General features: G+C 34.1%; 4 protein-coding genes across 7 annotated transcripts; all 4 read left to right on the top strand.

The window, feature by feature from the left end:
• Window positions 1-1,454: 1,454 nt before the first annotated feature.
• LOC135839112 (putative carbonic anhydrase-like protein 1) lies at window positions 1,455-8,889 on the top strand. Of its 4 annotated transcripts, none has more exons than XM_065354986.1 (11): window positions 1,455-1,655; window positions 1,742-1,909; window positions 1,979-2,168; window positions 2,249-2,357; window positions 2,473-2,715; window positions 2,811-7,133; window positions 7,240-7,407; window positions 7,503-7,650; window positions 7,725-7,833; window positions 7,933-8,178; window positions 8,625-8,889. In XM_065354986.1, exons 6-11 carry the CDS (start codon window positions 7,067-7,069, stop codon window positions 8,787-8,789), a joined length of 903 nt encoding a protein of 300 aa, XP_065211058.1. In that variant the 5' UTR covers window positions 1,455-1,655; window positions 1,742-1,909; window positions 1,979-2,168; window positions 2,249-2,357; window positions 2,473-2,715; window positions 2,811-7,066; the 3' UTR covers window positions 8,790-8,889. The 4 variants fall into 4 exon arrangements, with proteins under 4 accessions (XP_065211058.1, XP_065211057.1, XP_065211059.1 ...); XM_065354985.1 differs by having other exon boundaries at window positions 2,021-2,168; XM_065354987.1 differs by having other exon boundaries at window positions 1,472-1,655; window positions 2,021-2,168.
• Window positions 8,890-12,941: 4,052 nt separating this feature from the next.
• LOC135840656 (carbonic anhydrase 3-like) lies at window positions 12,942-15,799 on the top strand. Its single transcript, XM_065357283.1, has 6 exons — window positions 12,942-13,008; window positions 13,080-13,244; window positions 13,332-13,479; window positions 13,573-13,681; window positions 13,769-14,011; window positions 15,644-15,799. Exons 1-6 carry the CDS (start codon window positions 12,942-12,944, stop codon window positions 15,797-15,799), a joined length of 888 nt encoding a protein of 295 aa, XP_065213355.1.
• A 958-nt stretch (window positions 15,800-16,757) lies between these two features.
• LOC135841398 (uncharacterized) lies at window positions 16,758-18,593 on the top strand. The gene is made up of 6 exons (XM_065358338.1): window positions 16,758-16,862; window positions 16,951-17,094; window positions 17,160-17,307; window positions 17,383-17,491; window positions 17,606-17,848; window positions 18,273-18,593. Exons 1-6 carry the CDS (start codon window positions 16,793-16,795, stop codon window positions 18,429-18,431), a joined length of 873 nt encoding a protein of 290 aa, XP_065214410.1. The 5' UTR covers window positions 16,758-16,792; the 3' UTR covers window positions 18,432-18,593.
• Window positions 18,594-23,801: 5,208 nt separating this feature from the next.
• Window positions 23,802-27,453, top strand: LOC135839113 (uncharacterized). The gene is made up of 10 exons (XM_065354990.1): window positions 23,802-23,963; window positions 24,066-24,213; window positions 24,292-24,403; window positions 24,522-24,764; window positions 25,684-25,789; window positions 25,898-26,059; window positions 26,208-26,355; window positions 26,441-26,549; window positions 26,644-26,892; window positions 27,045-27,453. The coding sequence occupies exons 2-10, from the start codon at window positions 24,149-24,151 to the stop codon at window positions 27,195-27,197; spliced, it is 1,347 nt and encodes a 448-aa protein (XP_065211062.1). The 5' UTR covers window positions 23,802-23,963; window positions 24,066-24,148; the 3' UTR covers window positions 27,198-27,453.
• Window positions 27,454-27,597: the final 144 nt, after the last annotated feature.

Here is a 27,597-nt window from a genome sequence, read left to right on the forward strand (position 1 = left end):
TCATCGGTAAGTTGGCCAGAGAGAACCTAATCAGCAACAGTGATTCTCATAACGGTTTCTGTAGGCACAGGATTATGGCTTAATGCGTCAGCATGCTTCAATCGGTTACCAGGTTGATATTTCACAGTGAAGGTGTACTCTTGAAGTTGTAACTACCACCTGGCAATACGTGGTAATAAGTAGATCTTTCTTCTCACTGGTAGCGCAAAGTGCGTTTCAGTCTGTTATGACGGTCGCACTACCAGTGAGAAGAAAGATCTACTTATTACCACGTATTGCCAGGTGGTAGTTACAACTTCAAGAGTACACCTTCACGATGAAATATCAACCTGGTAACCGATTGAAGCATGCTGACGCATTAAGCCATAATCCTGTACCTACAGAAACCATTATGAGAATCACTGTTGGGTGTTCATAAGCTGTTGGTCCCAGAGATGCTCTTGGATGGGTACAATAGATCCTTATGCGGGCTCCCCGACTAAAAGTTGAAATCCTCGAAAGGTATGAAAAATTTTCATTTTAGAGTTTGATTGAAAATGTCACAAATTTAGATTGATTATTTGAAAAAATGGCTGAAAAGGTGAGGTTTGATCAAAATTTTAATAAATACTGGAAATATTTTGCTTGGTATCAAGTGACGACTCTGGACAAAAAATTGCTGTAGGTATGGGAGTTTTTTCTGAAGAAAATGGATGAACTCTCCTAAAATGGGTAGGGAGAGTAGTGAACATTTTAGTGTATGTGTTTGTTTTCGATTCGGAATACCTTTTGCTCTCTTGAATGAGATTCTATTTAAAAAAAGGTGTATAAAAGGACAAGGACGGGTTAAGGCTGAGATTTTTCCATGTGTAGAGGAAATTGAAAATGTTTTCTCCTTTTTTTAAAAAAAAGAACTTTCATTCAATTTTTTAAAAATTTAGAAAAATAAAACTGAAAATTTTTCAGTTCTATTTCACAGCTTGAGGGCTTATTTTTTGTGTTACCTATTCTGGAATATTCTTCTACTATCCCTCCTTGATCAGAAATCTACTTCTATAGTATGTACACTCCTGGAACTAAAATGAAGCATTTAAAAAACATTGTAAGGTAAAGAATTTGATAAACATTCTGGATGGTATCAGTAAATTATTTATGATAAGAAGCCATTTATTAAAATAAAATCCCTAAAAATTGAACGAATTGCAGGTAAGTTATTAGCTATCCATATACAAGCTAGTGAATAACTCTACTAAATGAAAACGTATCTATGAGTAGGTACTTATAAGTACGTGACAATCGCTGTACTGCTGTAGAAAAGTCATGAACCCGACTCAGATAACAAAAAAGTTCTTCATAAAAATTCTAAACCGAAAAAAAAAGATAACCAAATTATGAAACACGGCGAAATCTACATTTTCGCCAAAAATCCTTACGACAAACATTACCTACGTCAATTGGGAGAAAAAATTTCCGTAGCCTCAGGTATAGGTACAATTGATAAGACCTCATAAGTTATAGGTACTTACCAACTAAAAGCACACGTTCGCAGTTTGTGTTTATTTCCTACGTACAGTTTACGATTTCGATATGCCACGAATACAAAATTGAAATGCAAAAACCCAAATGGATCATTTTTATAGCATTTCCAATATTTGTTGGATTAACTTCAGCTTCGAGTAATATACCTGATAATCGTGATTTTAATGGTTCATTCGGATCAGCACCAATAATGGTAAGCATTACCTGTCTGTTTATTCTTCAGTTGGAAATTACCTACCATTCAGTGGATTGTATCCAATACCTGAGAAAACTCCAGAACCAGTTAATATCATCTCCAAATTCACGTACCCTTTACATACTCCTGTGACAATAACATTTAAAGGGAATCTTGGACGAGAACAAGTCTACTTGACAAATACTGGAACCGTAAGTAAGTATATAGGTATAGTGTTCTAGTAACTAATAACGATGAGTTGATTTTTTGGAAATAAATCTTTAGACATATCATATCTGTACCTACTCTCTCAATAAAACTTTGCAGTCAAAATAGATTTAAAGTTTCTTAATACCACTCAAGTGGTATTCGGAGGACCTCTCTATAATAAGAGATATATCTACACGGAGACCAAATTTTACTGGACGAACGATCTAAAAGGTGCAGCCTACACAACTGTAAATGGCCGCAATGGGTGAGATACCAAATTTAGGTACCAATGCAAACAATACACTTGATAATGTGGTATTTAATTTTTACTGATAAAAATTTCAGGGCTCCTTTGGAGGTGGCAATGATATATTACAATGAAGAATACGGATCACATTACAATTCTCTAAATTATAGAGATGGCATCGTTGAAACTCTTGTCCGAATAAATGTTGTGAGTACTCGTACCTATAGAACTGACGTTGAACATAATTATTCCAAAAAATTGAATCGAGATTAAACTCGAACACGAATATACATATTGTTACTTGGTTTGTAATTTCATACAGGGCTCAAAACACAACCCAGACTTCGAACCATTCCTCAAGGCAATGAAAACTGTCCAAAAACCTGGACCTCCTACTGAGATAAAACTGTATGACGCATTCAAATGGTATTATAATGTTCCCCAAACAATAGGATATTTTGTATATCCAGGATCGCAATTCAATGAAACAAGTGGAGGAACATTTTATTGCAGCACTACAATTGTATTTGACAAAAGTAAACTTCAATTCATATCTGAAAAACAGGTTGGTAAAAAAATAACGTTTCTATATACCTAATTCAAAATACCAGAATATGTAGTCTGTACCTGATTGATTCAATACAACTCTTGGAATTGCAGTTCAGGGAAGCATTCTTGGAATTACAAGATAAAAATGGGAAACAATTGATCAATCAGAGGGATCAAAATCCTCAAGGGTTTCGACCAGTGGCACGAGCTCGAAAAATAAAGAGAATAGTCTCCAACAAATTTTATCCATCCGTCATTTAACCACTTTATATGTAAACCAGGATTATTATACCTGGTGTCCTATTTAAAAGGTGGAATAATTCGCCTGATAACACAGCAACCCAAACTACTCAAGTTTAAATGGGGTTGCCTATCTTGAACATTGAAGGGGCGAAGTTGCGAATAAGCTACAGCAATCAAAATTCTGAGTCAGCTATACATTGAAGGTCTTAGTGTAGGTACTTACTTACTTCGAATATTTCCATCAATTGTTATCCCCTTTCAACTTCAAAATTGTATTAAAATTGAAAAAAAAAACTTTTAACTTGTTTTTCAAAGTTTAGAAACATTGGGCAAATAAATTGAAACTATTAGCATTAGCAGACCCACGTAGAAAAAACTTACAGGGGGCAGTGGTAATTCACTACTTAACAGTAGTGCTAAGTAGTAATTCACACCACATCAGTAGTGCTTTCAGTACTTGATTCATTACTGGACAGTAGTGTTGCACTGCAGGGTAGTGTGACTTCTGCAGTAATTCACTACAGCTTAGTAGTAAAGTAGTAGTTTCTAACTACTACTCAATAATACTTCACCATTCAATACACCACTCAACAGTGGTGTTTACCTATTCAGTAGTAGTGGTTCAGTAGTTATTTACTACAGCTCAGTGGTAGATTAGTAGTTTTTAACTATACATTGGTAATATTTCACCATTCAATGAACCACTCAACAATGGTGTTCACCTACAGAGTAGTATGGCTCAGTAGTTACTTACTACAACTCAGTAGATGTGTTGTAGTTTTTTACTACACATCAATAATTATTTATCACACAATGCACCACTCAGCAGTCATGTTTGCAGTTTGCCTACTGAACAAATGGTCTAATATAGTTATTTACTAGTAAACGTACACCTTACCAGTGATGTCATCAACCAATTGCCCTGCTAACTAAAAATACCCCAATTAGGGTGGGAGAAGAGGAAAAAAATTCAAAAGTTTTGAAGAATGCTATGCAGATATCAGATTATGTATATACGATTTTGAACATGAAGGATTGCAGATTCAAATTTAGGGTCTAATGATCTTCAACAAAAAATTCTGTGCCATTGCAAATCCAGATTTTAATACTGATATTGAAAATTTTTTTTGAGAAGATTTGCAATTTTACACCTTTTTGAGGCTTATTTTGGGTTTTGGAGTCACATGATCTTCAAACATTATTTCTGGGCATTGAAAATCCCAATTTTGATACCAATATTGTACTATTTTTGTATCTTTTTGGAAAATTTTCAACTTTGTACCTCCCCTTTGAAGTCCATTTTGGGAAGTTAGGATCAAATCGTTCTCAAAAATGAATTTTGTGTTCAAATATATAAGAAAATTTAATTTTTGGTTTTGAATCTCCGCTGTGGATATTGTTTTGGAGTTTACAATCAAATGATTTTCAAAAAGTAAGTCTGATCTACACCATTGAAAATCCAAATTTTCAATTCACACCAATATTGCACTTTTTTTGGAAAATTTTCATTTTTGTACCTCCCAAGTTTTGGAACCCATTTTCGGGTTTGGTATTGAATGGTCTTCAAAAATTGATTCTGAGCCATTGAAACCTCAAATGTTGATATCAATTACATACTTTTTCAATTTTTTTTTTAAATTTTGGTTTTGTACCTCCCCTTTTGAAGCCCATTTTGGGATTTGGGGTAGAATGGTCTTCAAAAATGGATTCTGTGCCATTGAAAACTCAAATTTTGATATCAATAATGTACTTCTTTAAAAAGTTTAAAATTTTGTACCTCCCCCATTGGTGCCCATTTTGAGGTTCGAGGTCAAATTGTCTTGAAAAATGAATTCTGAACCCATAAATTTGAGATTTTGATACCCATATATATTTTTTTTGATAATTTTTGGTTTTGTACTTTTGTATACCTCCCCTTCTGGAGCCCATTTTGGGGTTTGGGGTCAAATGGTCTTTAAAAATTGATTCAGCGCCATTAAAATTTCAAATTTTGACATCAACAGCGCACTTCTTTAAAAAATTTGCAATTTTGTGCCTCCCCCCTCTCTGAAGCTCATTTTGAGTTTGGGATCAAATAGTTTTCAAAAATGAATTCGACACTCTTGAGAACTTCACCAATTATTCATAGTTTCAAGTTTTGACATTCAAATTCATGAACTGTTGAAATTGAGTGTTTGCAAACAAATATATTCTTTGAATGCCCTATCCACTGTAGTGCACTAGTAGTCAGGTGGTTAGGGTTGTGTAGTCAGACATCCGTAGGTCCCCGGTTCGAATCCCCGCGAGGTATAGGTGTAGGAATTTTCTAAAAATGTTATAGGCAGGAAAAATCATACATGACGTGAGCATCACATTGATGATAGGGAAATTCAAAATAAAGTTCCCCAACCCTATTTTTTTGATTTTTGAAAATTATTGCACCCCACTGATACTGATAGCATGTAGTGAAACACTTCTGACACACACTTGGAAATGAGTAGTGTTTCCTAGTAAGGAATTGCCAGTAGTGATTTACTACACACATACTAGACAGTAGTGAAATACCATTGATTTGCATATGTGGATCAGTAGTGCTACTCTACTGAGAAATCAGCAGTAATTCATCACTCATAATTTTGAGTAGGAGAAGTAAATCACTAGTGGCAATTCCTTACTAAGAAACACTGCTGATTTTCCAATAGACACCAGTGTACTTTTTCTACGTGGGGAATTATTTAAGGAGCAACACAACCTTGAAAAATCAATACTTTATGCCATATAAATTTGCTCCTTCAGTTTCTAGAGTCTGCAAACTAGTTTACAGCTGTGTAATTAGGGTTCCTGTGTTACTAGGCGAATTTCAGGCACTGGAAACTGAACACCCAGCATACATAATTGAGTAAGTGGGCATAAATTATTTCATACAATTTTTCAAATAAATGGATTTTTGAAAGCTTTGTTCCAAAAGAGTGCTTTCCTCCAAAACATAAGTGTACTTGAGTGACTCTCTGAATTATTGAAATTTGCCAATTAGTTGCGAATAATTGGACAAAGTTTTGTGAAAATTGAGCTAAAATATGTAAAAACAGGTAATAAGTTATCATATGAGAATAGGAAAGATTGCACCCCCCCACATCTGAGACAACTTTTTTCTAAAAGAGACATCCTAACTCCTAAGGAATATTTTGAAGCCAGCTTGCCAAAAAAAAGTAAGCCTTACTAACAAATAATGGCAGCTAGCGATTTTGATTGGCAGGTCAACTGAAATCTTCCTAACGTAGAACTCACACTAGATTTTTTGAACTGGACAAAGCCAGATTGAAAAGCTTACAAAATTGCAAAAATTTATCATCAGCCAACATTTCAAGTGCTGAAGTGTTTTTTTTTTATTATTGGTGAATTTAAAAAAATCAAATTTAGGTCAACAATGAGGGAGAAAAAAATCAAAACTTCACTAAATTGACTTAAGGAAGCTGAAATTTGGAATTTACCCTATTTTCAACCTGTCAAATCGATTGGAATCGGTTTCAACCCGTTTTTAGCAGTTCTGGAGCCTCCAGCAGATTTTTGAAACTTGAAATTTTCGTCAAATGGAGTTGGAAATCCGAAATTTACGCTGTACTCCAATTTAAACACGTCATTAAGTCGACTGCTGATGGGTTTAGGGTCATTTTGGAGCCTCCAACAACTTTTTGAAAATTCTTGGAGCCTCCAGTAGATTTTTGAAACTTCATGGAGTTATAAGGTCTGCAAACTGATTCAAATACGCTATGAAGTCGACTACAGGTAGATTTCAAGTCGTTTTGGAGAAGATCACACCGATATTTTTCACGAAATTGGTTTCTGTACGGTAATAAAATCAACAAAAAGCTCAAAGAAAGCTAGAACATGGTTACTCGTATCTCATGCTAATTACAGTGACGTAAACCAAAAAGATGATAAAAAAACTAGTAAGTTCAAAGTTGAGCATAATTAACACGATAGTATTGACAAGACATACCAGAAATCCAACTAACCTTCCTATAAGGACATGGCCCATGACCGCCAGCTCATTATCTAAATAAGAAGTGTACAAACAACGCGAATGCGCAGAGCACCTTTCGCTTCAAATTGTTCAAATACTATCGTGCTTCGCACTTGATAAAATGCGCCCGTTTGTAATTTTTTTCATTTTAGTGTTTATAGCTATTTCTGGATCGACAAAAGCATCAAGTAGGCAGAGGAGATCCTCACTTGGAAACCAATTCATTTTTATACCCAGGTAGTACATTTATATGTATTCTGTAACTCGCGCGGTTTGTCTCATTTTTATCCACAGTTGGGAGATTCTTACCGTTCAGTGGATTTTATCCAATTCCTCGCGAAACTCCAGAACCAATTAATGTCAACACGTTTTTGACGTATCCACTTCTCACTTTTAAGCCATTAACACTCAGTGGAAATAATGAACATGAAGCAGCATTTATAAGAAACACTGGATTTTCAGGTATAAACTTCAAATCATGGTAGGTATCCCTTTCATTAGTTCGTACGAATCTGCACACCTATAGTAATACAGATAAAATTATCCCAACTTTACAGTACAAGTATTCTTGAAAAACTCCTCCACAACAGTAACGGCAACAGGTGGACCACTTTATGGTAACCTTTATAGATTCAGGAAAATAATTTTCTATTGGGCGAATAATGCTAATGGCACTGCTTATACAACTGTAAATGGAAAAAATGGGTAAATAAGCAGTGAACACCTACTTCAAATCATACACTAACGAACAGTATAATATTAGAACTGCCATGTTTCAGTTCTCCTTTGGAAGTGGCAGTTGTATACGTCAATTTGAAATACGGTCCATTGACGAATGCGATGAGATATCGAGATGGTGTGTCAACAGTTCTCTTCAGAATACAAATTGTAAGAGAAAATTCAAAAATCTGAAATCCCTATGATTTAGCATAAAATACCTAACGAATAATCAATGATGATTTAATGTCGATGTAATGAAATGCACAGGGATCAGAACCGAATCCAAAATTTGATCAAATTGCAGCAGCGATGAAAAAAATTCAAAAAGCCGGACCTCTAGTTCCTATCAAACTTCACGATGTCTTTAAATTGTTCAACGAATTTCCCACCAACACCAGATATTTTGCATACCCGGGATCATTAGTATCAGACGAGACAACGGGAGAGCAATTCTATTGCACCACTACAATTCCAGTTGCTACTCATCCGACTCAGTTTATATCAAAAAAACAGGCAAGTAGATACATTATTTATGAATATCGAAAATGAAACTTGAAAAAAAAGCATAAATTCATATTTTTCTATTTTGAAGTACTTCGAAGCTCTTCTATAAAGAGGTATACCTTAGGTACCTATTATAATGACTTACTTCCTCTCATATGTGGTATCAAGGCTATACAGCTTCTATCACCGAATAGAAGAAAAAATTCGTACTCACCTGAAACAAAATTAAAAAAATACAATGTGAATTAGTTGATTTCAATTAATAATTTAGGTACCTACTTAGGTGCCCATTCAAAATTTTATTCAAGTATTACAGTAGATACATATAATGAACCTGCATATCTGAGTTCAAGACTAGGAATTCGATTTAAAAAAAGTAGATAGTGCACTTTTCAACGTTGAAACATAGGTACCTAGGTAATTTATATCTATCAACTTCATTTTACCTTTCACAGTTCGATGACACATTCTTAAAACTGTTGAAATACGATGGGACGCAATTGATTAATCAAAAGCCACAATATCCTCGAGGACTGAGACCTGTAGCACGAAGCCGAGGCATTGTTCAACCATACTCAAACCTGACAGTGTACCATGCAACCAGTACAGATCCAGAATGAGAATGAGGATCAGGGACAATTTCTCATAATTTTACATCAACCGTGATTTTTTTTAAGTTCATGTCAATGTCATCAGCCAATAAAGGAATGGCGAGGGTGACTGTGATTCATTTTTAGAGTACCTAAGCTTTATTCCTTAGTTCATGCAAAATTCTTAAATGTTTTATTCGTCATGAGAACGATGTCTACATTGTGTAAAAAGTCTGGACCCAAAAAGTAAAGGGAAAGGGGCTACAATGTCCTATTCGAGGCTCAATTGACTTAAAAGTCTTCTAATTGAAGAATTTACACCGGACTCGTGCTCAGTATAGGTTCGAAAATAGCCTGGATCATTTTGAACCCCCAAAAACAGGGAAGGTGGCCACAGCAACTCAATCGAAGGCTCGATGGATGTGAAGAAAAAGATCAGAGGGCTTTTTGAGTAAATAACCAATTACTCAAGAGCTTATGCCAAATTTATAAAAACATTTAAAAAATGACCAGTTTCTGACACTTTCAATTACAGTGAAATAAACTTTCAGACATTCAGTCTGGCGTTTGAGAACTTGGAAAAGAAAAAAACGGTCAATTTTTGACCATTAATTGAGTGTTCGAGTTATGTTGAAGTAAAAAAACAAAAAAAAAAAATGAATAAAAATAAAAATAAACATTAAAATCATGCCCAACTCTCGAAAATGATTTTCTGGCATTTTTACAGACTTTCAAATACTTTGAGAAAAATGACTAATTTCTAACACTTTCAGTTGCACAGAATTCAACTTTCAAGATATGAAGTCTGACTTTTGAAAACTTTGAAAAATAGGTAAGGCAATAAATAAATTACCATAAAATGATATTGAATTTTCAAAAACAATTTTCTGACTTTTGTCAGGTTTTTGAAAACTTGAAAAAAAAACCTGTTGAGCTCCTGAAATTATGTACCTACTCGTAAAAAACATTCTACTTTCTGCATAAGTATTATTCTATCCAGGTATTTATCTAGACTTGTGAAAATATAGATAAAATCCTCTCAAGTTCTTATAAGTTATAGATGATATGGTAGGATCCTTAATTTTAAAATATTACTCGCCCCCTTCCTTTTTCGAAGATTGGATAAAAAATGGGATAATTTATGTGTATGTATTTTGAAATATACAATAAAAACCATAATAATAGATAATGGACCTATGAGAAGAATCAAAACGAACATTAAGTATCAATTATTTTCGAAACTGAATTTCACTCGCTTGCTTCAGGGAATTTTTCACACCGTAGCTCCAATTTTCTTCAACCTCTGCAATATTGTAGCTCAATAGCAAGTATTAGGTGAACATTAAAAACTCCTTCAACTCCTTGACCTTTTCCCTCGCATTACGTTATCGCAGCCGGAAAATAGATACGAAGAAAGTTTACCTTAGCCAAAAAACGTTGTTAATTTTTAACAAATATGAAAAACTTGTACCTAACTGAGCTATGTACAATGTAGGTAGATTCAAAAATAGTAGATAGATAAATAAATATTGAATTTTAACGATGACAGGAAGAAAAAAACATTCATATAGTAACGGAAAACATGAAAAAACAATTAAAATATCAGCGATAAAAATAACCACAAGTGTATAGGCCTTAGTGTAGGTAGATACAAAGTAAGGTACCGCACTATAAAATAAACTGCAAGAAGGACATTGGAACTCATATGCTCGTACTTGCAGATAAATTCCCAACTTTTTTGACAAATACTAAATTTCTACACAACTCCTTCGAACAGTCACGCAGTCGTACTTAAAATCTAAAAACATGCACAATCAACAGATAGTTTTCATTCTCTCGTTTGCAGTATTCGCTGGATTGGCCACAGCTTCGAGTAGGCAAATACAAAATCAAAAATTAGCTTTTCAGATCATTAAGTAGGCTATATTGCTTCTTCATTCAGTGAATTTTTTCAGTCGGAAGTTTTTTGTCGTTTACTGGATTTCATCGAATACCTTCCCGAACTCCGGAACCTGTTGATGTGAAAACTAGTGCAACGACATTTTTCTACAACCCAATACCGTTGATATTTTCAGGAAATCGATACGTGGAAAAAGCTTATTTAAAAAATACCGGATATTCGGGTAAAAAAAATCAATTCATTGTTCGACATTTCTTCTTCCTAGGTATCTAAGATTAGATGCATATAAAAAATACAAATTCGTAAGCTAAATTTTTGAGAAATCTCGCAGTCGAAGCGATCTTGAGTGAGCCGTACACAACGCAAATGGTAACAGGAGGCGTTCTAGGCAGCGAAAGATACGTGTACAGGAAAACCAGATTCTACTGGGCGAATAACACACGATCAACAGCTTCAGCTTATACCACTGTCAATGGAAAAAATGGGTAAATTCTTCATATACCTACTCATATGTAAGGTATCGAGTACCTACCTATCTATAGTTTAGCGTGAATTTATATTTAATTAAATTTTCAGTCGTCCTTTGGAAGTATCGATACAATATTACAATACAAGATACCCTTCTTTCCGCGAAGCTTTGAAATATCGCAACGGTGTGGCTAAATTTCTTGTTCGAGTCAACATTGTAAGCTTATATGCCAAGATCTGAATGTTTACTTAGTTTACTGACAATGAATTGTGACTGAGTAGAAATTATTATCTTATTCAGGGATCGAAACCAAACCCAGCATTCAAAAACTTTGCTGCAGCGATGAAAAAAATCCAAAAAGCAGGAAAAATTACCGATATACAGCTATCGGATGCCTTCTCATGGTACATGGATATTCCCCTTTTTAATCATTATTTCGCTTATCCGGGATCTTACACAAATGAATCGACTGGAGTAACAGAATATTGTACTACTACCATCGTTAATACACTAACTCCAAAACAATTTATATCTAAAAAACATGTCAGTAGGTTTGAATACGTATTGCACTAGAATGATTAATTCAATTATTCGATATTCTTGATCATTGATATCTATCTATTTAATGCTCCTATTGAGCAGTTCGAGAGCACATTTTTGAAACTGTTGAACGAGAATGGAAAACTACTGATTAATCAAGAGCCTCAAGTTCCTCAAGGATCAAACCAACGGTTCGCTCTTTTGGTATACTTCAAACGCCATTTTTGTTCGTCAAATATTCACCATCTGTACCACACTGACATGGGAAATATGATTTTTCAAATCATCTGGCTTTTTCAAAAAATCTAGCTTTAAATTTTAAATTTCAGATTTGATTTCAAGGTATACCTATAATAAATGATTATAGAATAAACTTAAATAAATATTCTTCTGGCAATTTTGCTTCCAAATTTTAATAAGTGCTGAATTCAAAATTTGGAAAACTTAATCAAACCAATCCGAAAGCTCCAGACTAATAAAAAATAAAAATTAACATCAGATATTGAACTGAACGAAAATTTTTTTTAAGAAATGTGAAAATGATTTTTTTGAGCTTTTATGACCTCTAAAATGGACTTTAATCACCCCAAAATTTGATATTTTCAAGAAAAATCAGATGGAAAAATTAAGGTTGGAGAAATTTACTTTTCCAATCATAAAGTCGACTTACAAATTTCAAATTTGTATTCGGTGAGTTGAAGTTGAATTACCTCAAAATGCACTTTTTTGCAATTATTTTGCTCAATTTTTAGCCTATACAGATTTTTTGTCAAAAATTTTCAGATTTCAGGGCGAAAAAAAATTTAGGTGCTTGAGATTTAATTGGAAAGTCAAGAAGAGAGTGAAAATCAAGGTCTAGAGCTTGATTGCCAAACCTTAAATAAAAAGTATTTTTCGTTCGCAAATATGTACCTACCTACCTACCTACCTACTTCTACGCTTATCGAAGAATTTTTTTTCAACAGTAAAAGTACCAGCAAGTAGATAATAAAATCCGAAATCTAGAGCAAAACACGACAAAAATTGTACACTCCTTTTCGCTAATTGCGATGACGCAAGGAAAATAAAACTAAAGAATGGGACTACGATAACATATTATATTGACAAGACTCCATCTGCAAAAAATATCTACACCAAGGTGGAATATAAAAATTCAGTTCACTTGGCATAAATCGCAATTCATGCTCTTGTTGAAAGAGTATCGACTGTTTCACTTTGCACCTGCATTTCAGTAATTATTACAATATCTTGTAGTTTTTTTTTTTCAAATAAAATGTCCGAATATCACATTCATTTAATTCTGGTGTTATCAACACTGATAGGACTGACAGCAGCTTCAAGTGAGTACATTTGAAAAATCAAAGTCAAATTTAGTATCTGTGATGGTCTTCATTTCGTTTTTATTTGGTAGTTGGAACGACTTTACCATTTACTGGACTTTGTCCGATACCTAGCAAGACACCGGAACCTATGAATATCGAAACCAGCCAAGCGAAAAAGATTTTCACCTTTCCTCTGACATTCATTGGGAATCATGGACACCAAAAAGCTGTTTTGGTTAATACTGGGCATTCTGGTTAGCTAAAAGTTTTTAGAAATAGTAGCTTTTTTTGTACACTCTAGGATGATTGATTATAAAATGAATCATCGAGATACTTTGCAGTCGAAGTGTTCCTAAAAGAACCAAAAACCGCGGAAATAGTAATCGGAGGCGTACTTGGTTTCAATCTATACGTTTACTCGAAAACAAGATTTTATTGGACAAATGAGACAAATGGCGAAGCTTACTCAACGGTCAATGGCAAAAATGGGTAAAATTTCTTCATACAATCAATAATCATATCAAATTACTTACCTATAATATGATTCAGAATTCTGATCTGACTGTGAGTATGGTTATTTAGCTCTCCTTTGGAAGCGTCTGTAGTATATTACAATTTGAAATATGGAACATATCGTGAAGCTTTAAAATATCGCGACGGTTTATTCGAAGTTTTATTTCGGATACGTATTGTAAGCAAAGCCATTTACCAAAACTACTTTTTTAATCCGTCAGCAAATGTTAGTTTTGTACCACTTCATGCATTATCATACAAACAGGGATCAAAATCGAGTCGAAAATTTGAGAAATTCGGCCAAGCTTTAAGAAAAGTTCGACAACCTACTCAAGTGGCTACGATTGAATTGACAGACTCGTTTTTGTGGTTTGAAGAATCTTTAACCAACGTTGCATATTTTGCCTACCCAGGAGCTGAGACGAATGAAACCTCGCATACAGTATATTACTGTACAACGACAGTCCTTGTGGAACAGAATACAATTCCGTCTATATCCAAAAAACAGGTAGGTATATGTAGGTACAAAAATAAATGAAGTCTTCCAATGAAACTACCTCCATTCCATGTTAGGATGTTTGCATAACCTCTGAGTCGCTGATCAGAGCAGATCAGGACATTTTCTGAATCTACTCGTAATTTGACCTCACTAGATCTAATTAGATCTGATAAACTATGGATGATTACTCCTGTTCAGATCTTATTAGGTCTGCTTGATCTGATTAGTTTGGATCTGATCTGGTCTGAGGATTTTTTGATTAATAAGATTAAATGTTCGGATTAGATATATTCAGATCTGATCTGAACTGGTCTACTATAGACATTCCTCAATTTCAATTTGATTTGTCCAGATCTAATCAGATCTGAGCAGATCAGAATTTTATTCAGATCTTCAGATCTGTTAAGATCTGATGTGATTCGATCAGGTCTAGAAATTCTCAGAATCTGATCGGATTAGATCACATCTGAACATTCTTCAGACGCCATTTGATCATGGTCAGGTCTAATCTGATCTGGTCTCGGAATTCGTAGAAATGGATTTGATCTGATCAGATTAGATTACATGGTAATATAAACATTCTTCAGACGCCATTTGATCCGGTCCGGTCTAATCAGATATGATCAGACTAAATCAGATAAGGTGTAGGAATTCTTCAAATCCGATTTAATCTGGTCAGATTAGATCACATTCAAAATATTCTGCAGATGCCATTCCATCTGGCCAGGTCTAATCAAAGTAGGAATTCCTGAAATCTGATTTGATCTGATCAGATTAGATCACATCTGAACATTCCTCAGATTCAATTTGATCTGCCCAGATCCAATCACATATGATCCGATGAGATCAGATCTGAACAATTCCTGGGATCGAACTCAATCTTCACAGGTCTAATCAAATCTTATCAGATCAAAATTTCAATTAGATTAAACTTATTCAGATCTGATCAAGCCTGTTTTATCTGATTAGGTCAGTTCTGAACATTCCTTGGATCCAATTTGATCTGATAAGATCTGTTCAGATTTTATTAGACTTGTTTGATCAGATGAGATCAGATCTAACATTCCTAGGATCGAATTCAATGTGCGAAGGTCTTATAAAATCTTATCAGATCAAGATTTCAATCAGATTAGATCTGTTCGGAACTTTATCAAGCTTGTCTGATCTGATTGGGTCAGATCTGAACATTCCTCAGATCCATTTTGGTCTGATTAGATCTGATCAGATTCGATTAGACTTGTTGATGAGATCAGATCAGATCTGAATACGCCTCGGGTTTGATTTCATCAGGTCAAGTCTAATCAGATTAAGATGTTGATCTTATTACATATGTTCAGATCTTACTGTGCCTGTTTGATCAAATTACGTCAGATCTGAACATTTCTTTGGGTCAATTTGAATTCACTTTGACCGAATTGGATCCGAAAATTTTTCAGTCAACATAACGCTGCACCTGTGATCCGAGGTTAGGCAATCATAAGCACAGGGACTTCGTATGCGTTGCATAGGTTCTGAATGGAAGTTCTTCATCTGCTCTAGAAATACTCTGTATATGTGTTCATTGTTCAAACGTGATAAATTCATTACCTATTTTGAGTCCTCAATGCTGAATTTGTTGTCTCATGTACCTACTTTGTGCAGTTTAAAGAAACATTTCTACGTCTAATCGGAGATAATGGAAACCCGCTGATCAATCAAAGGCCACAAGTACCTCAGGACAACAGACCAGTAGTAGAATCTTTCGGAATACTCTTGATACGTCTCAAGAACGCCATAAATTTCCCATCCGTCGAATGAATATCACAAAGGTAGGTATTCATCAATATTAACTTTCACAAAGTAGGTAAGCTTATTCAATAAATTAATATATGGTCTGTCACATTTTTATCAAACTCCAGATCTGTTTTGTTCTATTCTGGACAACCTAAGCTTCAACTTCGGATCCAAATCCGGGCTCTTGATAAATTTAATGACCTACAAAGCGGCGCAGGCTTCCACTTCTATAGAAAACTTCGAGATAAAATTCTACGTAGCCTGTAATAGACTTAGATTGTCCCAAAGATCTGAGAATACCCCGGCTCTGAACGTTTGAAGTGACTTCGATGGCTCGTGTTTTTAATGATTAGATACATTATTTTCGTGTGTATATAAATTCTCTTTATTTTATTGAACTGTTTTATTAGATCCTCTTTATGAATGGTGTCTTTGTTCCATTACCTACATAACAAGTCCAAGTCGTGGAACTCATTTTTTACTTGCCCAACATTTAAAACTTTTTAATCAAGATGGAAATTCCCGTCAAATAATTTAAAATTAAAAAAAAAATTTCCATACCCTATGTGATTTGTGATAACATAACACAACTCGTGAAAACTGCGAAGTTATCGACCTACATAAAGATAACAGCAAAGTTTAAATTTAGCTCGATTTGATAGGCACCTAGTGGAAATACTTGCGATACTATCGGAAGCATTCTCAACATGGTACACTTTACAATAAAATGAATTTCGAACAAAGAAAGTTCCTACGCTGAATTCTAAAATAAAAGCATGACCAGCACTGATTTTTTTTATGAGTAGCCCCTTCTTGCTGCCTCAAGGTGTATAGGTATGTACATTAAACTTCTATCAATCGTTCAAGGGCAGTTAAACTTTATGTTTGTACAGTTCTGCTCCTAAAGCAAATCATCGTCTTATACGAACAAGTATTGCAAATTTTTTCAAAAAGTTCTTAGCGTAGTGTTTCAACTAAGAATTGAATGCGAAAAAGAAAATATTTTCTTGAGTGAAAATGTTGTTGATGTCCTTAAACGCAGTTTTCCTAATTTTACTAAGCTTGGACAAATCGACCACTGCTTTGAGTAATTTTCATTGATTTATTTATACTTTGTAAATTCCAAATTTTGGAGAGGTGATCACGTTAGGTATTACAATCATTTTATTCTGCAGGTACCAAAGGATCTTCAACTCAATTCCAAACTCAAGATCCGATAAATATTGTTCCTAGCAAAGTGAAAACAATCTTTCTTGCACCATTGATCGTTCTTGAAAATGCGTTTGATAATATTCTGGTCAATAATACCGGAAGATCAGGTGAGTTCATTATTTTTTCATCGATGAAATCATAGTAAGTAACTCATAAATTAATGATTCCACAGTCCGACTAATCGAGGATGATCCTATTACGGCGAATATAATAACAGGAGGAGTTCTAGGCTTTGAAATATATGTTTACGGGGAAACTATATTTTACTGGGCTAATAGCTCATATGGCGTAGCTTACACAACAGTTGAAGATGAAATAAGGTGAAACTAAGTTCAATCACAAATTATTACTCCTAAAATGACCAATTGTTGATTTTTTGTTTGTTTTGTAAACAGGGCTCCATTAGTGGCTTGCATAATGTACTACAACAAAAGATACAAATCGTTCAACGATGCTCTGCATTACAGCAATGGTATAGCCAAAATCTGCTTTCCTATAAACGTTGTAAGTAATAACAACTCAATTTTTATTTCAATTAAGCATGATGATTAATTTTTGAAAAGGATAAACTCCATCAATACCTACATACTACATATAATCTTTGCGCATATATTTCAGGGTCCAATTGATAATCCATTATTCGTCCCATTCGCACTTTCCTTGAAAGAAATTCAACAACCGAAATCCTCAGTTAAAATAAAACTTCTACCAGCTTTCATATTTTACGCTATTACACCACCTCTCAGCAAGTATTATGCTTATCATGGATCAATACAGGATGATGAAAGTGGAAAAACATATTATTGCACAACAACCATCATTGCTCCTCAATTACCATATCATTTTATATCAAAAAAACAGGTAACCACACTGAGATTTTTAAGAACTAATGACGATTTCTGGCATTTCAATTATTATGCTAAATGTTCAAAAAATTGGAAAAAATTGGAATTTTTTTCAAAAATTGACTTTTTGACGTAAGGTTGGATTTTTAAAAGCTTATAAGTAAAATCCATCAATTTTTAATTATTATGGGACCTTTTGAGATTTTATGTCAATTTCTGACATTTCAAAATTATGAAAAAAATAGATACTATGGTTGTACTAAGGATGTCCTAATGCTTAATTTGACTTTTAAAAACTTGGAAAAAAATTACCAATTTCTTACTTTTCAATACCATGCAGGTATCAGACTTTTCAAAAACTTTGAAAAAAGCAAAAACCATGTCCATGATTTAAAACTTTCCTGAAGAGATGACTTTACCTTAAATTTTTTCAATTTCAGTTTCATGACACATTTTTACAATTACACGGCCCCAATGGCAAAAAATTGGTGAATAATCCTCAACCAGCTCCGCAAGGAATGAGCAAAGTTGTTCAATCATACGGCATATTGAAAATAATAAACTTCATAAAAACACCCACCAGAATTGGAAGCCAATAATTCGGTGAAGATATTTTATTTTTTGAGACGGTGTGTCAATAAAATAGGTAGGTAGATTGTTTATTTGACCTAATTAAAGGTTTACACGAATGGAGGAAGTTAAACCGAAGTTTTTAATTCACTGTTCAAACTTTCAATGTCAAATATATATAAAGATACCTATACTGTTTTTTACAGTTTTTTTTGTGCTTATTAAAAATAAATAACTTCAAAAGTAGGTAATCCAATTATTCGTAGCAATCCTGGAAAATTTCCAATAAAAAAAAAGTCGAATGTTTACCTATTCACCTATTAAACATCAAGCAGATACCTACCTATACCTAATCACTTAAGAATCTATCCACTTGAAAAGTCACAGTTTTTCAATTTTTCATTTCTCAAGTGCCACGATTGAGCTAGATCTAACAAAATTGGATCTAGGTTCATCAACGATTCGTAATTGGAATTTAATATGTAGATATCTGTATCTTAGATCCGAAAATCCAATTTTATTGGTGGTTAAATGCATGATCAACAATAATTTTTCCTACTTTCAATTATTAGAACATAAGAACTTCAATTCAGTTCACTAATTTTCAATTAACATTTCAATAATAAATTGAATAATAATTTCTCTTGTGATAATATGGAATGACTCTACGTAAAAACTGGGAGTTAGCATATCTACCTAGGTAGGTAGGTATCTGATATTTAAAATTAGCTCGAATTGATAGGTATAGGTATAGGTAGGTACCATATCGTGGAAACACTCACAATATAGAAAGCACTCTCCACATGGTACCAAAGTGCAAAGTGAGCTCATACCCTGCGAATTCCAAAAAAAAAAAAATATATCTACTTTAACTAATATTGCTTTCGATATAGATATTCCATTTCCTTCTAGGTAGAGGTCTATCAGTTGTTCAAGGCAACTGCTTTTAACTTTGTGCTCGAGAAATTATCGTCTAATGAACAAGTATCGCTATTTTTTGAATTTTCAACTTTAGAGTTGAAGACTGAAAATATTAGTTTGTTAAGATGTTGTTGGTGTCGTTCAGCACAGTTTTTCTCATTTTACTCAGCTTGGACAAATCAACTACCGCTTTGAGTAGGTACCTAATTTTTGTTCATTTATTTACCTAATACAATTTTAATTTCAACACTTCCATCATTGCGATATTATTGTATCGTTTTATTCAGGTGGAGGATCTTCAACTGATTTAAAAACTCCGGATCCGATAAATATTGTTCCTGATAGAGTAGAAAGAATCTTTACTCCTCTTCCATTAATCGTTCTTTTAAGTTTTTTTGACAATATTCTAGTCAAAAATACTGGACATTCAGGCAAGTTTACATTGTATTTTTTTCGAGATTTAGAAATTCCTTTTTATAGTGGATAAAATCATATCATAATGCACGTATCAGCTCAACATGTATAATTGTATACATTAATGATTCCACAGTCAGATTAATCGAGAATGATCCTGCATCAGGGAACATATTGACAGGAGGAGTTTTAGGTCTGGAAAAATATGTTTATGGTGAAACTATATTCTACTGGGCTGATAGTTCAGATGGCGTAGCTTACACAACAGTCGGAGATGAAATTAAGTAGGTGAGGCTAGTTTATTCACAAATTACTAGGTACCTACATATTTTGTAAAACGATCTGATTATGGACGATTTTTTTTTGAAAACAGAGCTCCATTAGTAATTTGCGTATTGTACTACAACATAAGGTATCGATCGTTCAATGATGCTCTGAATTATCGAAATGGTATTGCCAAAATCTGTAATCCAATAAATGTGGTAAGTGAGGTCCCACTGAAAATTTTATTAGGATCATAACTCATAAGTGATGATCAACTTTTAAAGCAAGTACTCTGTGCATTTTTTAGGGTCCACATGAAAATCCATTATTCAACAAATTCGCACCCTCCTTGGAAAAAATTAAAGAACCGAATTCCTCTGTTGAAATAAAACTGCTCCCAGCTTTCCTATTTTACGCCAGTATATCACCGATCGAGACGTATTATGCTTATCATGGATCAACAGAAGATAATACTGGAAAGACATACTACTGCACAACAACCATCATCACTCCTCAATTTCCATTCCATTTTATATCAGAGAAACAGGTAACAACCAATACCATTCCATACCTACGTGAATACGACATCAGAAAATTATCCTATCGCAATTCGCTTTTTCTTCAATTATTATTTCAGTTCAATGACACATTTTTATCATTCCGTGACTCCGATGGGAAAAAATTGGTTAATAATCCGCAACCAGTTCCGCAAGGAATGAGGAAAGTCGTTAAAACAGCTGGATTTGTAGTGATACCAAATCCCATAAAAATATCAACCAAAATGGGGAGTCAGTAAATGTATGATGTGTCAATAAAATTGACATGTTTATTTGGCCTATAGTGAAGCCAGTGCAGGTCTTCAGTACACAGAATAGAACAATCAAAACGTGGTCTTCCAATTCGTTGGTTAAATTTTCAATGCCAAATAAAATTGTGTGCGGTTTATTTTTTTTTCTGCTTATTAGGCGTACATATTTATAGTTTTTTCCTAAAAGTATTGATTTTCTGTAAGTATAAAGTCTTTTGCAGCACCTTCAAGGCAATTGTGCTGACAGAAGTTGTTGTCGAGATTTGTCATATTTTCATTTTTATGAACCATTGTAGTGAAAATGTTTCTGAAATTAATCCAGGTACCTTGATGGCTGTTGAACTATGGCAGATGAGTTGGTGGAAGCTTCATCGTGAGATAATTAATCAATTGCGAAGGTGTTTGTAAATTCACAGAAATTTGTTTTGTTCTTCAAGGTCAACATTGTTGTCTAATTTGCAATCGATCGACCTTGCTTGATATTTTTTGCTTAAATTCTGCAGTTCTTTTAATTCTTTGTTGGATGGTCTCTGGGAGTTTTGAGAGGCCAGAGGGGTTTATCATCGAATTCAATCTTTTTTAATCCCTTAAATATGATCTTATTGCAATGTTGTAGATTTTTGTCAGAAGTCCTCGAACTAGTAATAAAGGTAACAGTGTCGTCGTCACTTCATTTCATATACATTCTTTGGATGGTAGTGACCAAGACAGGTAGGAAAAATAAGTAGGCTACCTACTTGTCTATCCGCATTAAGATGGATTGCAAAATCAAACAAAACATGTCGGAGGATTTTGACAAAATTCAGTGGAGACCTTCATCTTGAGTTAAAGGTCACTCAGAAAAAATCTTAGCTCCGGAATTGGTGCTGGAGGAGAAATAGGGGGCTCAAAGAAGTTTACCTCACCTGCCCAAATACATCATGGCCCACCAAGATTTTCTCAGTAACTTGGTAAGGTCCGGGCCTGACCACTAATGAAGCATCAAAAGAAGTTATCTGTATGTCGAGATTGTTTTGAGAGATAATTGATTCAACTGAAATTCCAGTTCTATTAGTGGATAATGAAAACACCATTAAAATTGCTGAGAAGAACGTCAAATTTCATAGCAGAATGAAGCATATCCAGAGGAAGTACTTCTTTATCAGAGACCGAATTTTAGGAAATATGATCAACATAAATCATGAGAGCTCCGAGCAGCAATTGGCTGATATTCTAATGAAGCCTTTACTATGCCTGAGATTGTCAATTTTACAAGAGCAATCTGAACTGATGTCATCGATTCAAGATCTAGATAATTACCGAACGTTGATTTCATGGCCTCAAAAATTTACAATAAAATACCACGGAAACTAAAAAATATATGTACAATCCAAAAACCGTTTTAAAAAGAAACTGAAAAATTGGCTACAGAGATATGCGTTCTACGATGTTGAAGAAATGCTGCAGCTAAATGCATAAGAAGAGTGATATTCCAAAACTCGCTTTGTCCATTTTCACAACTTTTCAGGAGAGAGGAAAAACAGTTTCCCTTTAAACGGGTAAATTGGCATTTTAGACGAGTTTAGCACTTTATTTGGGTGGATTTATGAGGTAGGAGTGTAGGTATACATTTCATCCACTAAATACTGCTGAAAAAAAGTTCAATAAAAATGGGCAAAGCGCGTTTTGGAACATTATTTTTTTAAAAATTTTTAGTGAATTGGCTATTTAGGTGAGTTTAACACCTCATTTTGGTAAGTTGATGATGTAGGAATGTGAGTTAATACTTCATCTACCAGGTACCATTGAAAACCTAACTTTGATAAAAATGGACAAAGCGAGTTTTGGAATATCACTCTTCATTAAGTTTACTTTGTTCTCTGTTTTTTGCTTTTATTTATTTATTTATTTATTTATTTATTTATTTATTTACTTATTTTATTTCATTTATTTATTTATTTTTAAACCCTTTTATACCTAACATTTGAAAAAATGGTCTGTATGCTAAATGTTACAGGGTGCCCAGAAATATCGGGTACCCCTAAAAAGTTTTCTGCCAAATACTTCGCGGTTGGTCATAGTGAATGATAATAATGATAGCACATGATTGGTTGCTGGACTAGAGAGATAACATTCCACCAATCATATGCATCTATTTCACGTTGCCAACCTATATGTTTAATGAAAAACTTTCTTAGGGGTACCCGATATTTCTGGGCACCCTGTATTTATACCTACCCATATTCATTAGTAGTACATAGATTGTTTATGGCATTGTAAATGCAGAGAAAGCTGTGACTTGCAATAAAGATATTTGAATTTGGATTTGATAAGTACCCATTCGGAAAAAAAACTTCATGAAAAAAATACCTAGGTACCTACTTGCAATGATATTTCAATTCATTTGTAAGTATGTTGAATGGTGTTTTTTTCGTGACTTACTGCACATGCAGCCACACAGAGTCAGGGTTGTTTTTTTTTTCTCCAAAAAATAGGTACCACAAATAAGGACGATTTTCACTTTAATACTCTTCAGTCTATAGGTAGACCGGCTTCAGCTTCAAGTAAATATCGCAGCAGAAAATTATCATTTCATAATCTGAAATACCTGGTGAATTTTTTTAGTTGGCTGATTAGAAACACCCACCTACTTGTATCAATAAAATTTAATGTCCGACAAACACTATGTACACAAAATGTACGTCCATGAAAAAAGCACCATAAAAGAAGCCACAAATTGTATTGAACTATAGATAACATTCGTTATACATACCAGTGTCATAAATTTTACGTCACTTTCAATAATGGTTCAAGAAAATTAGTTAGCAAGTTTCGTTTTACTGAACAAAATTATGCACAAATCATTGAAAAACTTACTTTTACTGCTACTCGTTTTTGTGGGGCTCGGGTCCACCGAAGCATCAAGTAAACACGTCGCTTGTTCATTTCTAATGAGAATATTACATAGGTATTTATGTATCGTACTCAAAATGCATCTAAAAATAAGTCGGCAGGTATTTGCCATTCAGTGGATTCCATCCCATACCTCCCTACACACCTGGACCGATTAATATCGATGTCAAAGACGTGAAAAATATCACAACTTTCCCTGTTGGTTTCCTTACGAGTATCAACGTATTGGAAATAGGTTCAGTGAAAAATACAGGATACTCAGGTTCGTTTCTTCCATAATTATACTCACATAATATTAATAACTTCAAAAATGTATGAATCTATACTAAATAAAATCGAGTAAGTACTTCTATTTTTTTTTCAGTTGAGATCAATCTGGTTGAACCCGTGACATCAAATGCTTTAATTGGAGGTGTACTTGGTCTAAACTTGTATGTTTTCCGGCAAATGATTTATTATTGGGCTGATAGTGCTGATGGTGTTGCTACTACAACGGTTAATGGTGAAAATGGGTAAAAAACATTCATCTCAAAGCAAATAATACAAGAATATTTTGCGTTGGAACTCCTGAAATTGTTTTATTCTACTAGCACACCTCTTGAAGTTCACATACTTTACTACAACGTTAAATATGGATCATTTCACGAGGCTCTGAAATACCGCAACGGGCTGGCCGAAGTTGTTTTCCGGATAAGTGTCGTTGTGAGTAGCCAGCCTATCTTAAGAACATTTATTTACTAAAAAAAAACAATCTTCAACGTACCTGAGGATGTAAGAATCAGTCTAAGAAATATAATAATGGATAACATATTTTTCTCAGGGATCGATACCGAATCCAGCATTTACTCCAGTTGGAGGAACCCTGAAAAAAATTCAAAAAGCTGGATCCCAAGCAGAGTTCCCCCTTCTGTTGTCCTTCCTGTATTTCGTTCTTTTCCCACCAATATCCAACTACTTCGTTTACCCAGGAGCATATCACAATATAACGACAGGAAAAAGATATTCCTGCGTCACTGTAATCGTGCCTCCGCTCAATCCTACCCATTTTATTTCAAAACAACAGGTACCTACCTAGTTAACAAAACTGAATTCGATATTAAAATAAAAACAAGACGCAGGGGCTAATTTTTTTAATTGAAATTTACAGTTCCAAGATACATTTTTATCTTTACATGATTCCAATGGCAAACCTTTCAGTAACACTGTTGAACAAGCTCCTGTAGGGAAAAGGCCTTTAGCACAGAGCATTGGATTGCTTAAAATTCCAAATATTGTCGGAATACCTTCAAAGATGGAAAACTGATGATTTTTTTTCAAAATTTGGTTCAATTTTAGAATTTTATCAATTCTTTTACAAGATCTACGATTTTTTTTCTTCAAAAATTTAAGTAAATAAAAGTTTCAATTCTCCAAACTCATTTTAAGTTTGCGTCAACTTCACCAATCACAGTAAATTAATTCTTCGTTCGTTTATTCCTCAAATCAATCGATAAATACTCACAAGAAGGTACCTAGGTATACTTTCATTTCCAAAAAAAGAAATTCAATCCGAGAATTTCGTTTTTCCAGATGGTTAAATTACAAATCACTTTCGAAACAGCTCGATAGGTAACAACAAATGCAGTAGGATTATCGAACTTGACCGTCCTTTCCAATACATTTGACGTTGATGAAAGAAAGAAAAAAACATGAACCGTCGACTTGTAAAAAATATCCATGAAAATTGAAAGTGGCCATTTTTTAGAAACAAGTACACACGTTTCGAAACCTTCAACCTTCGCAAGTTTCTATTTGATAAGTACATACCTATTCGAACAAAAAAAAAAAAAAAACTTCACCGAACTGTAAGTTACCTACGTATTTTGATAACATGAAAAAAAAACCATATCTGAAATTATCACTAACAAGTAGACAGAGGCACGTACCCGTTAGATATTTCAATTTATTCGTACGTTGAATTGTGTTTTTTTGGTGAGCTACAGCAAATGCAGCCAGACATGGTTTGTTTTTTTCAAAAAATACCTCCAATCGGGACGATGATTTTCATTCTAATACTCCTCAGTCTAAGTAGACTGACTTCAGCTTCAAGTAAATATCGTTGCTGGAATTTTCCATTTCACAATCTGAATTCTGAAATACCTGGTGAATTTTTTTCTGTATTTTTCCACATAACTATCGTTCTTTTTTGACGTTCAGTTGGAATCACGCTGCCATTCAGTGGATTGCATCCAATTCCTCCAAAGACTCCGGAACCGATAAATGTGGAATTAAGTCAAGCAAAAAATGTCACCACGTTTCCGTTGTTGATTTTTGGTGGATTGACTGAAAGAGCTACATTGAACAACACTGGACATTCAGGTTGGTCTCAAAACAACGCCTAGAAACGTTCTTGAAAGTTCAAAGTAAGATTATAAATAAACATTTGGAGGCACCTATTCAAACGAATCTCTCTATTTCATGTTGTTATATCCCCACACCTAAGATAGCATTTTATAATTTTTTACAGTTGAAGTGACATTAGCAGAGCCTCTCACATCAACAGTGTTAACAGGGGGTCTTTTATACAAAGAAATATACATTTACAGAAAATGCAGATTTTACTGGACATCAAGTACAGATGGTGTGGCTGGTTCGACAGTCAATGGAAAACATGGGTTCGTAATTTTCGTCTCAATTCAGTTCATTTTTATTTTGATAAGTAAAACAATGAAAGGCTGTAAGAGATGCTCTATTCTTCAGAACCCCTTTAGAAATATCCTTATTGTACTACAACGTGAAATATGGATCTTTTCATAACGCCTTGAATTTTCGAGATGGCTTGGCTGAAATCCTAGTTCGCGTCAATGTGGTAATTACCAAAAAAATTTCATACCTTTCAGGCTTTTTATAAAGAAATGTGTGAAAATATGTTTTTGATTCTATTCAATTCTAACGATAAACAGTTCCCAGGACCAATTCCTAACCCATTATTTATTCCATTTGAACAATACATGAAGAAAGTCCGCAAACCTGGAAATTCTGTTGAGCTTTTAATTGCTATAGCTTTCATTTGGTACGCTCTGGTGCCTCCTAACGCCCCCTACACTGCGTATCCAGGATCATATGTTGATGAATCGACAGGGAAAATGTATTATTGTACCACAACACTTGTTGTCCCAGCGTATCCGTTTCATTACATATCGAAGAAACAAGTACGTAGGAAAATATTGTACAATACATAGGTACATCTCAAAATTGCAATTATAGTGTTTTATGTGATTTTTTCAATGTACCTATATCTACGATACGCGATTCCATTGCTTAGTACTTTATAGTCTTAGTCACTGTGTTTTTTATTTTACAGTTCGATGACACTTACGGTTCTTTGCTCGGATTCGACGGGAAACCATTGACGAATAAACGCAAACAATATCCACGAGGTCGTAGACCATTAGTTCAAACCGCTGGAGCGCTTGCAATTCTTACTTTGGGAGGAGTAATACCGTCCAGGGAGTGATTTTTAATGGTACAATGTCTATTACAATGGGATCTCATCAGAGATCTACCAATTTCATCTATTCATTGCAGTAATATGTATTGCTTTGTTCATATTTGGTTGGCTTTATTCATGACGTTGGTAGATTCTTTCGATCAAATAAATCTAGCTGAAGACATTCAAAGGTCCATTAGGTTCCTCTTTCAAAGTCCGTATTAGCAATTCATGAAACTTGAAGATGAATCATTTCTGATTAAAGTTTTTGATTTTTTCTCAACATCTTTCAATGAGTTTTTCTTGCTGAAGATGGATTCAGAGAACCCCACCATCTCCTTCACACTTGAATTTCTTGTGAGGTTAAAAAGGGAAAGGGTCTAGTGTTATTTTACAGTTCCAATTTTTCGTTGTTTCGATACCTAAA

This window comes from Planococcus citri, chromosome 3 (assembly GCF_950023065.1).
Source record: "Planococcus citri chromosome 3, ihPlaCitr1.1, whole genome shotgun sequence".
Classification (NCBI taxonomy): Eukaryota; Metazoa; Arthropoda; class Insecta; order Hemiptera; family Pseudococcidae; genus Planococcus; species Planococcus citri.

What these genes read in the sequence shown, in the direction of transcription:
- LOC135839112 (XM_065354986.1), top strand. Translation starts at nt 7,067, where the DNA reads ATGCGCCCGTTTGTAATTTTTTTCATTTTAGTGTTTATAGCTATTTCT. An exon ending in AAGAAACACTGGATTTTCAG is followed by an intron (nt 7,408 to 7,502) that starts GTATAAACTTCA and finishes CCAACTTTACAG; the next exon opens with TACAAGTATTCTTGAAAAAC. An exon ending in TTCTCTTCAGAATACAAATT is followed by an intron (nt 7,834 to 7,932) that starts GTAAGAGAAAAT and finishes TGAAATGCACAG; the next exon opens with GGATCAGAACCGAATCCAAA.
- LOC135839113 (XM_065354990.1), top strand. Translation starts at nt 24,149, where the DNA reads ATGATTTATTATTGGGCTGATAGTGCTGATGGTGTTGCTACTACAACG. An exon ending in ACGGTTAATGGTGAAAATGG is followed by an intron (nt 24,214 to 24,291) that starts GTAAAAAACATT and finishes TTATTCTACTAG; the next exon opens with CACACCTCTTGAAGTTCACA. An exon ending in GAACAACACTGGACATTCAG is followed by an intron (nt 26,060 to 26,207) that starts GTTGGTCTCAAA and finishes AATTTTTTACAG; the next exon opens with TTGAAGTGACATTAGCAGAG.
- LOC135840656 (XM_065357283.1), top strand. Translation starts at nt 12,942, where the DNA reads ATGTCCGAATATCACATTCATTTAATTCTGGTGTTATCAACACTGATA. An exon ending in AGGACTGACAGCAGCTTCAA is followed by an intron (nt 13,009 to 13,079) that starts GTGAGTACATTT and finishes TTTATTTGGTAG; the next exon opens with TTGGAACGACTTTACCATTT. An exon ending in CGTCTATATCCAAAAAACAG is followed by an intron (nt 14,012 to 15,643) that starts GTAGGTATATGT and finishes TACTTTGTGCAG; the next exon opens with TTTAAAGAAACATTTCTACG.
- LOC135841398 (XM_065358338.1), top strand. Translation starts at nt 16,793, where the DNA reads ATGTTGTTGATGTCCTTAAACGCAGTTTTCCTAATTTTACTAAGCTTG. An exon ending in TCTGCTTTCCTATAAACGTT is followed by an intron (nt 17,492 to 17,605) that starts GTAAGTAATAAC and finishes CATATATTTCAG; the next exon opens with GGTCCAATTGATAATCCATT. An exon ending in ATTTTATATCAAAAAAACAG is followed by an intron (nt 17,849 to 18,272) that starts GTAACCACACTG and finishes TTTCAATTTCAG; the next exon opens with TTTCATGACACATTTTTACA.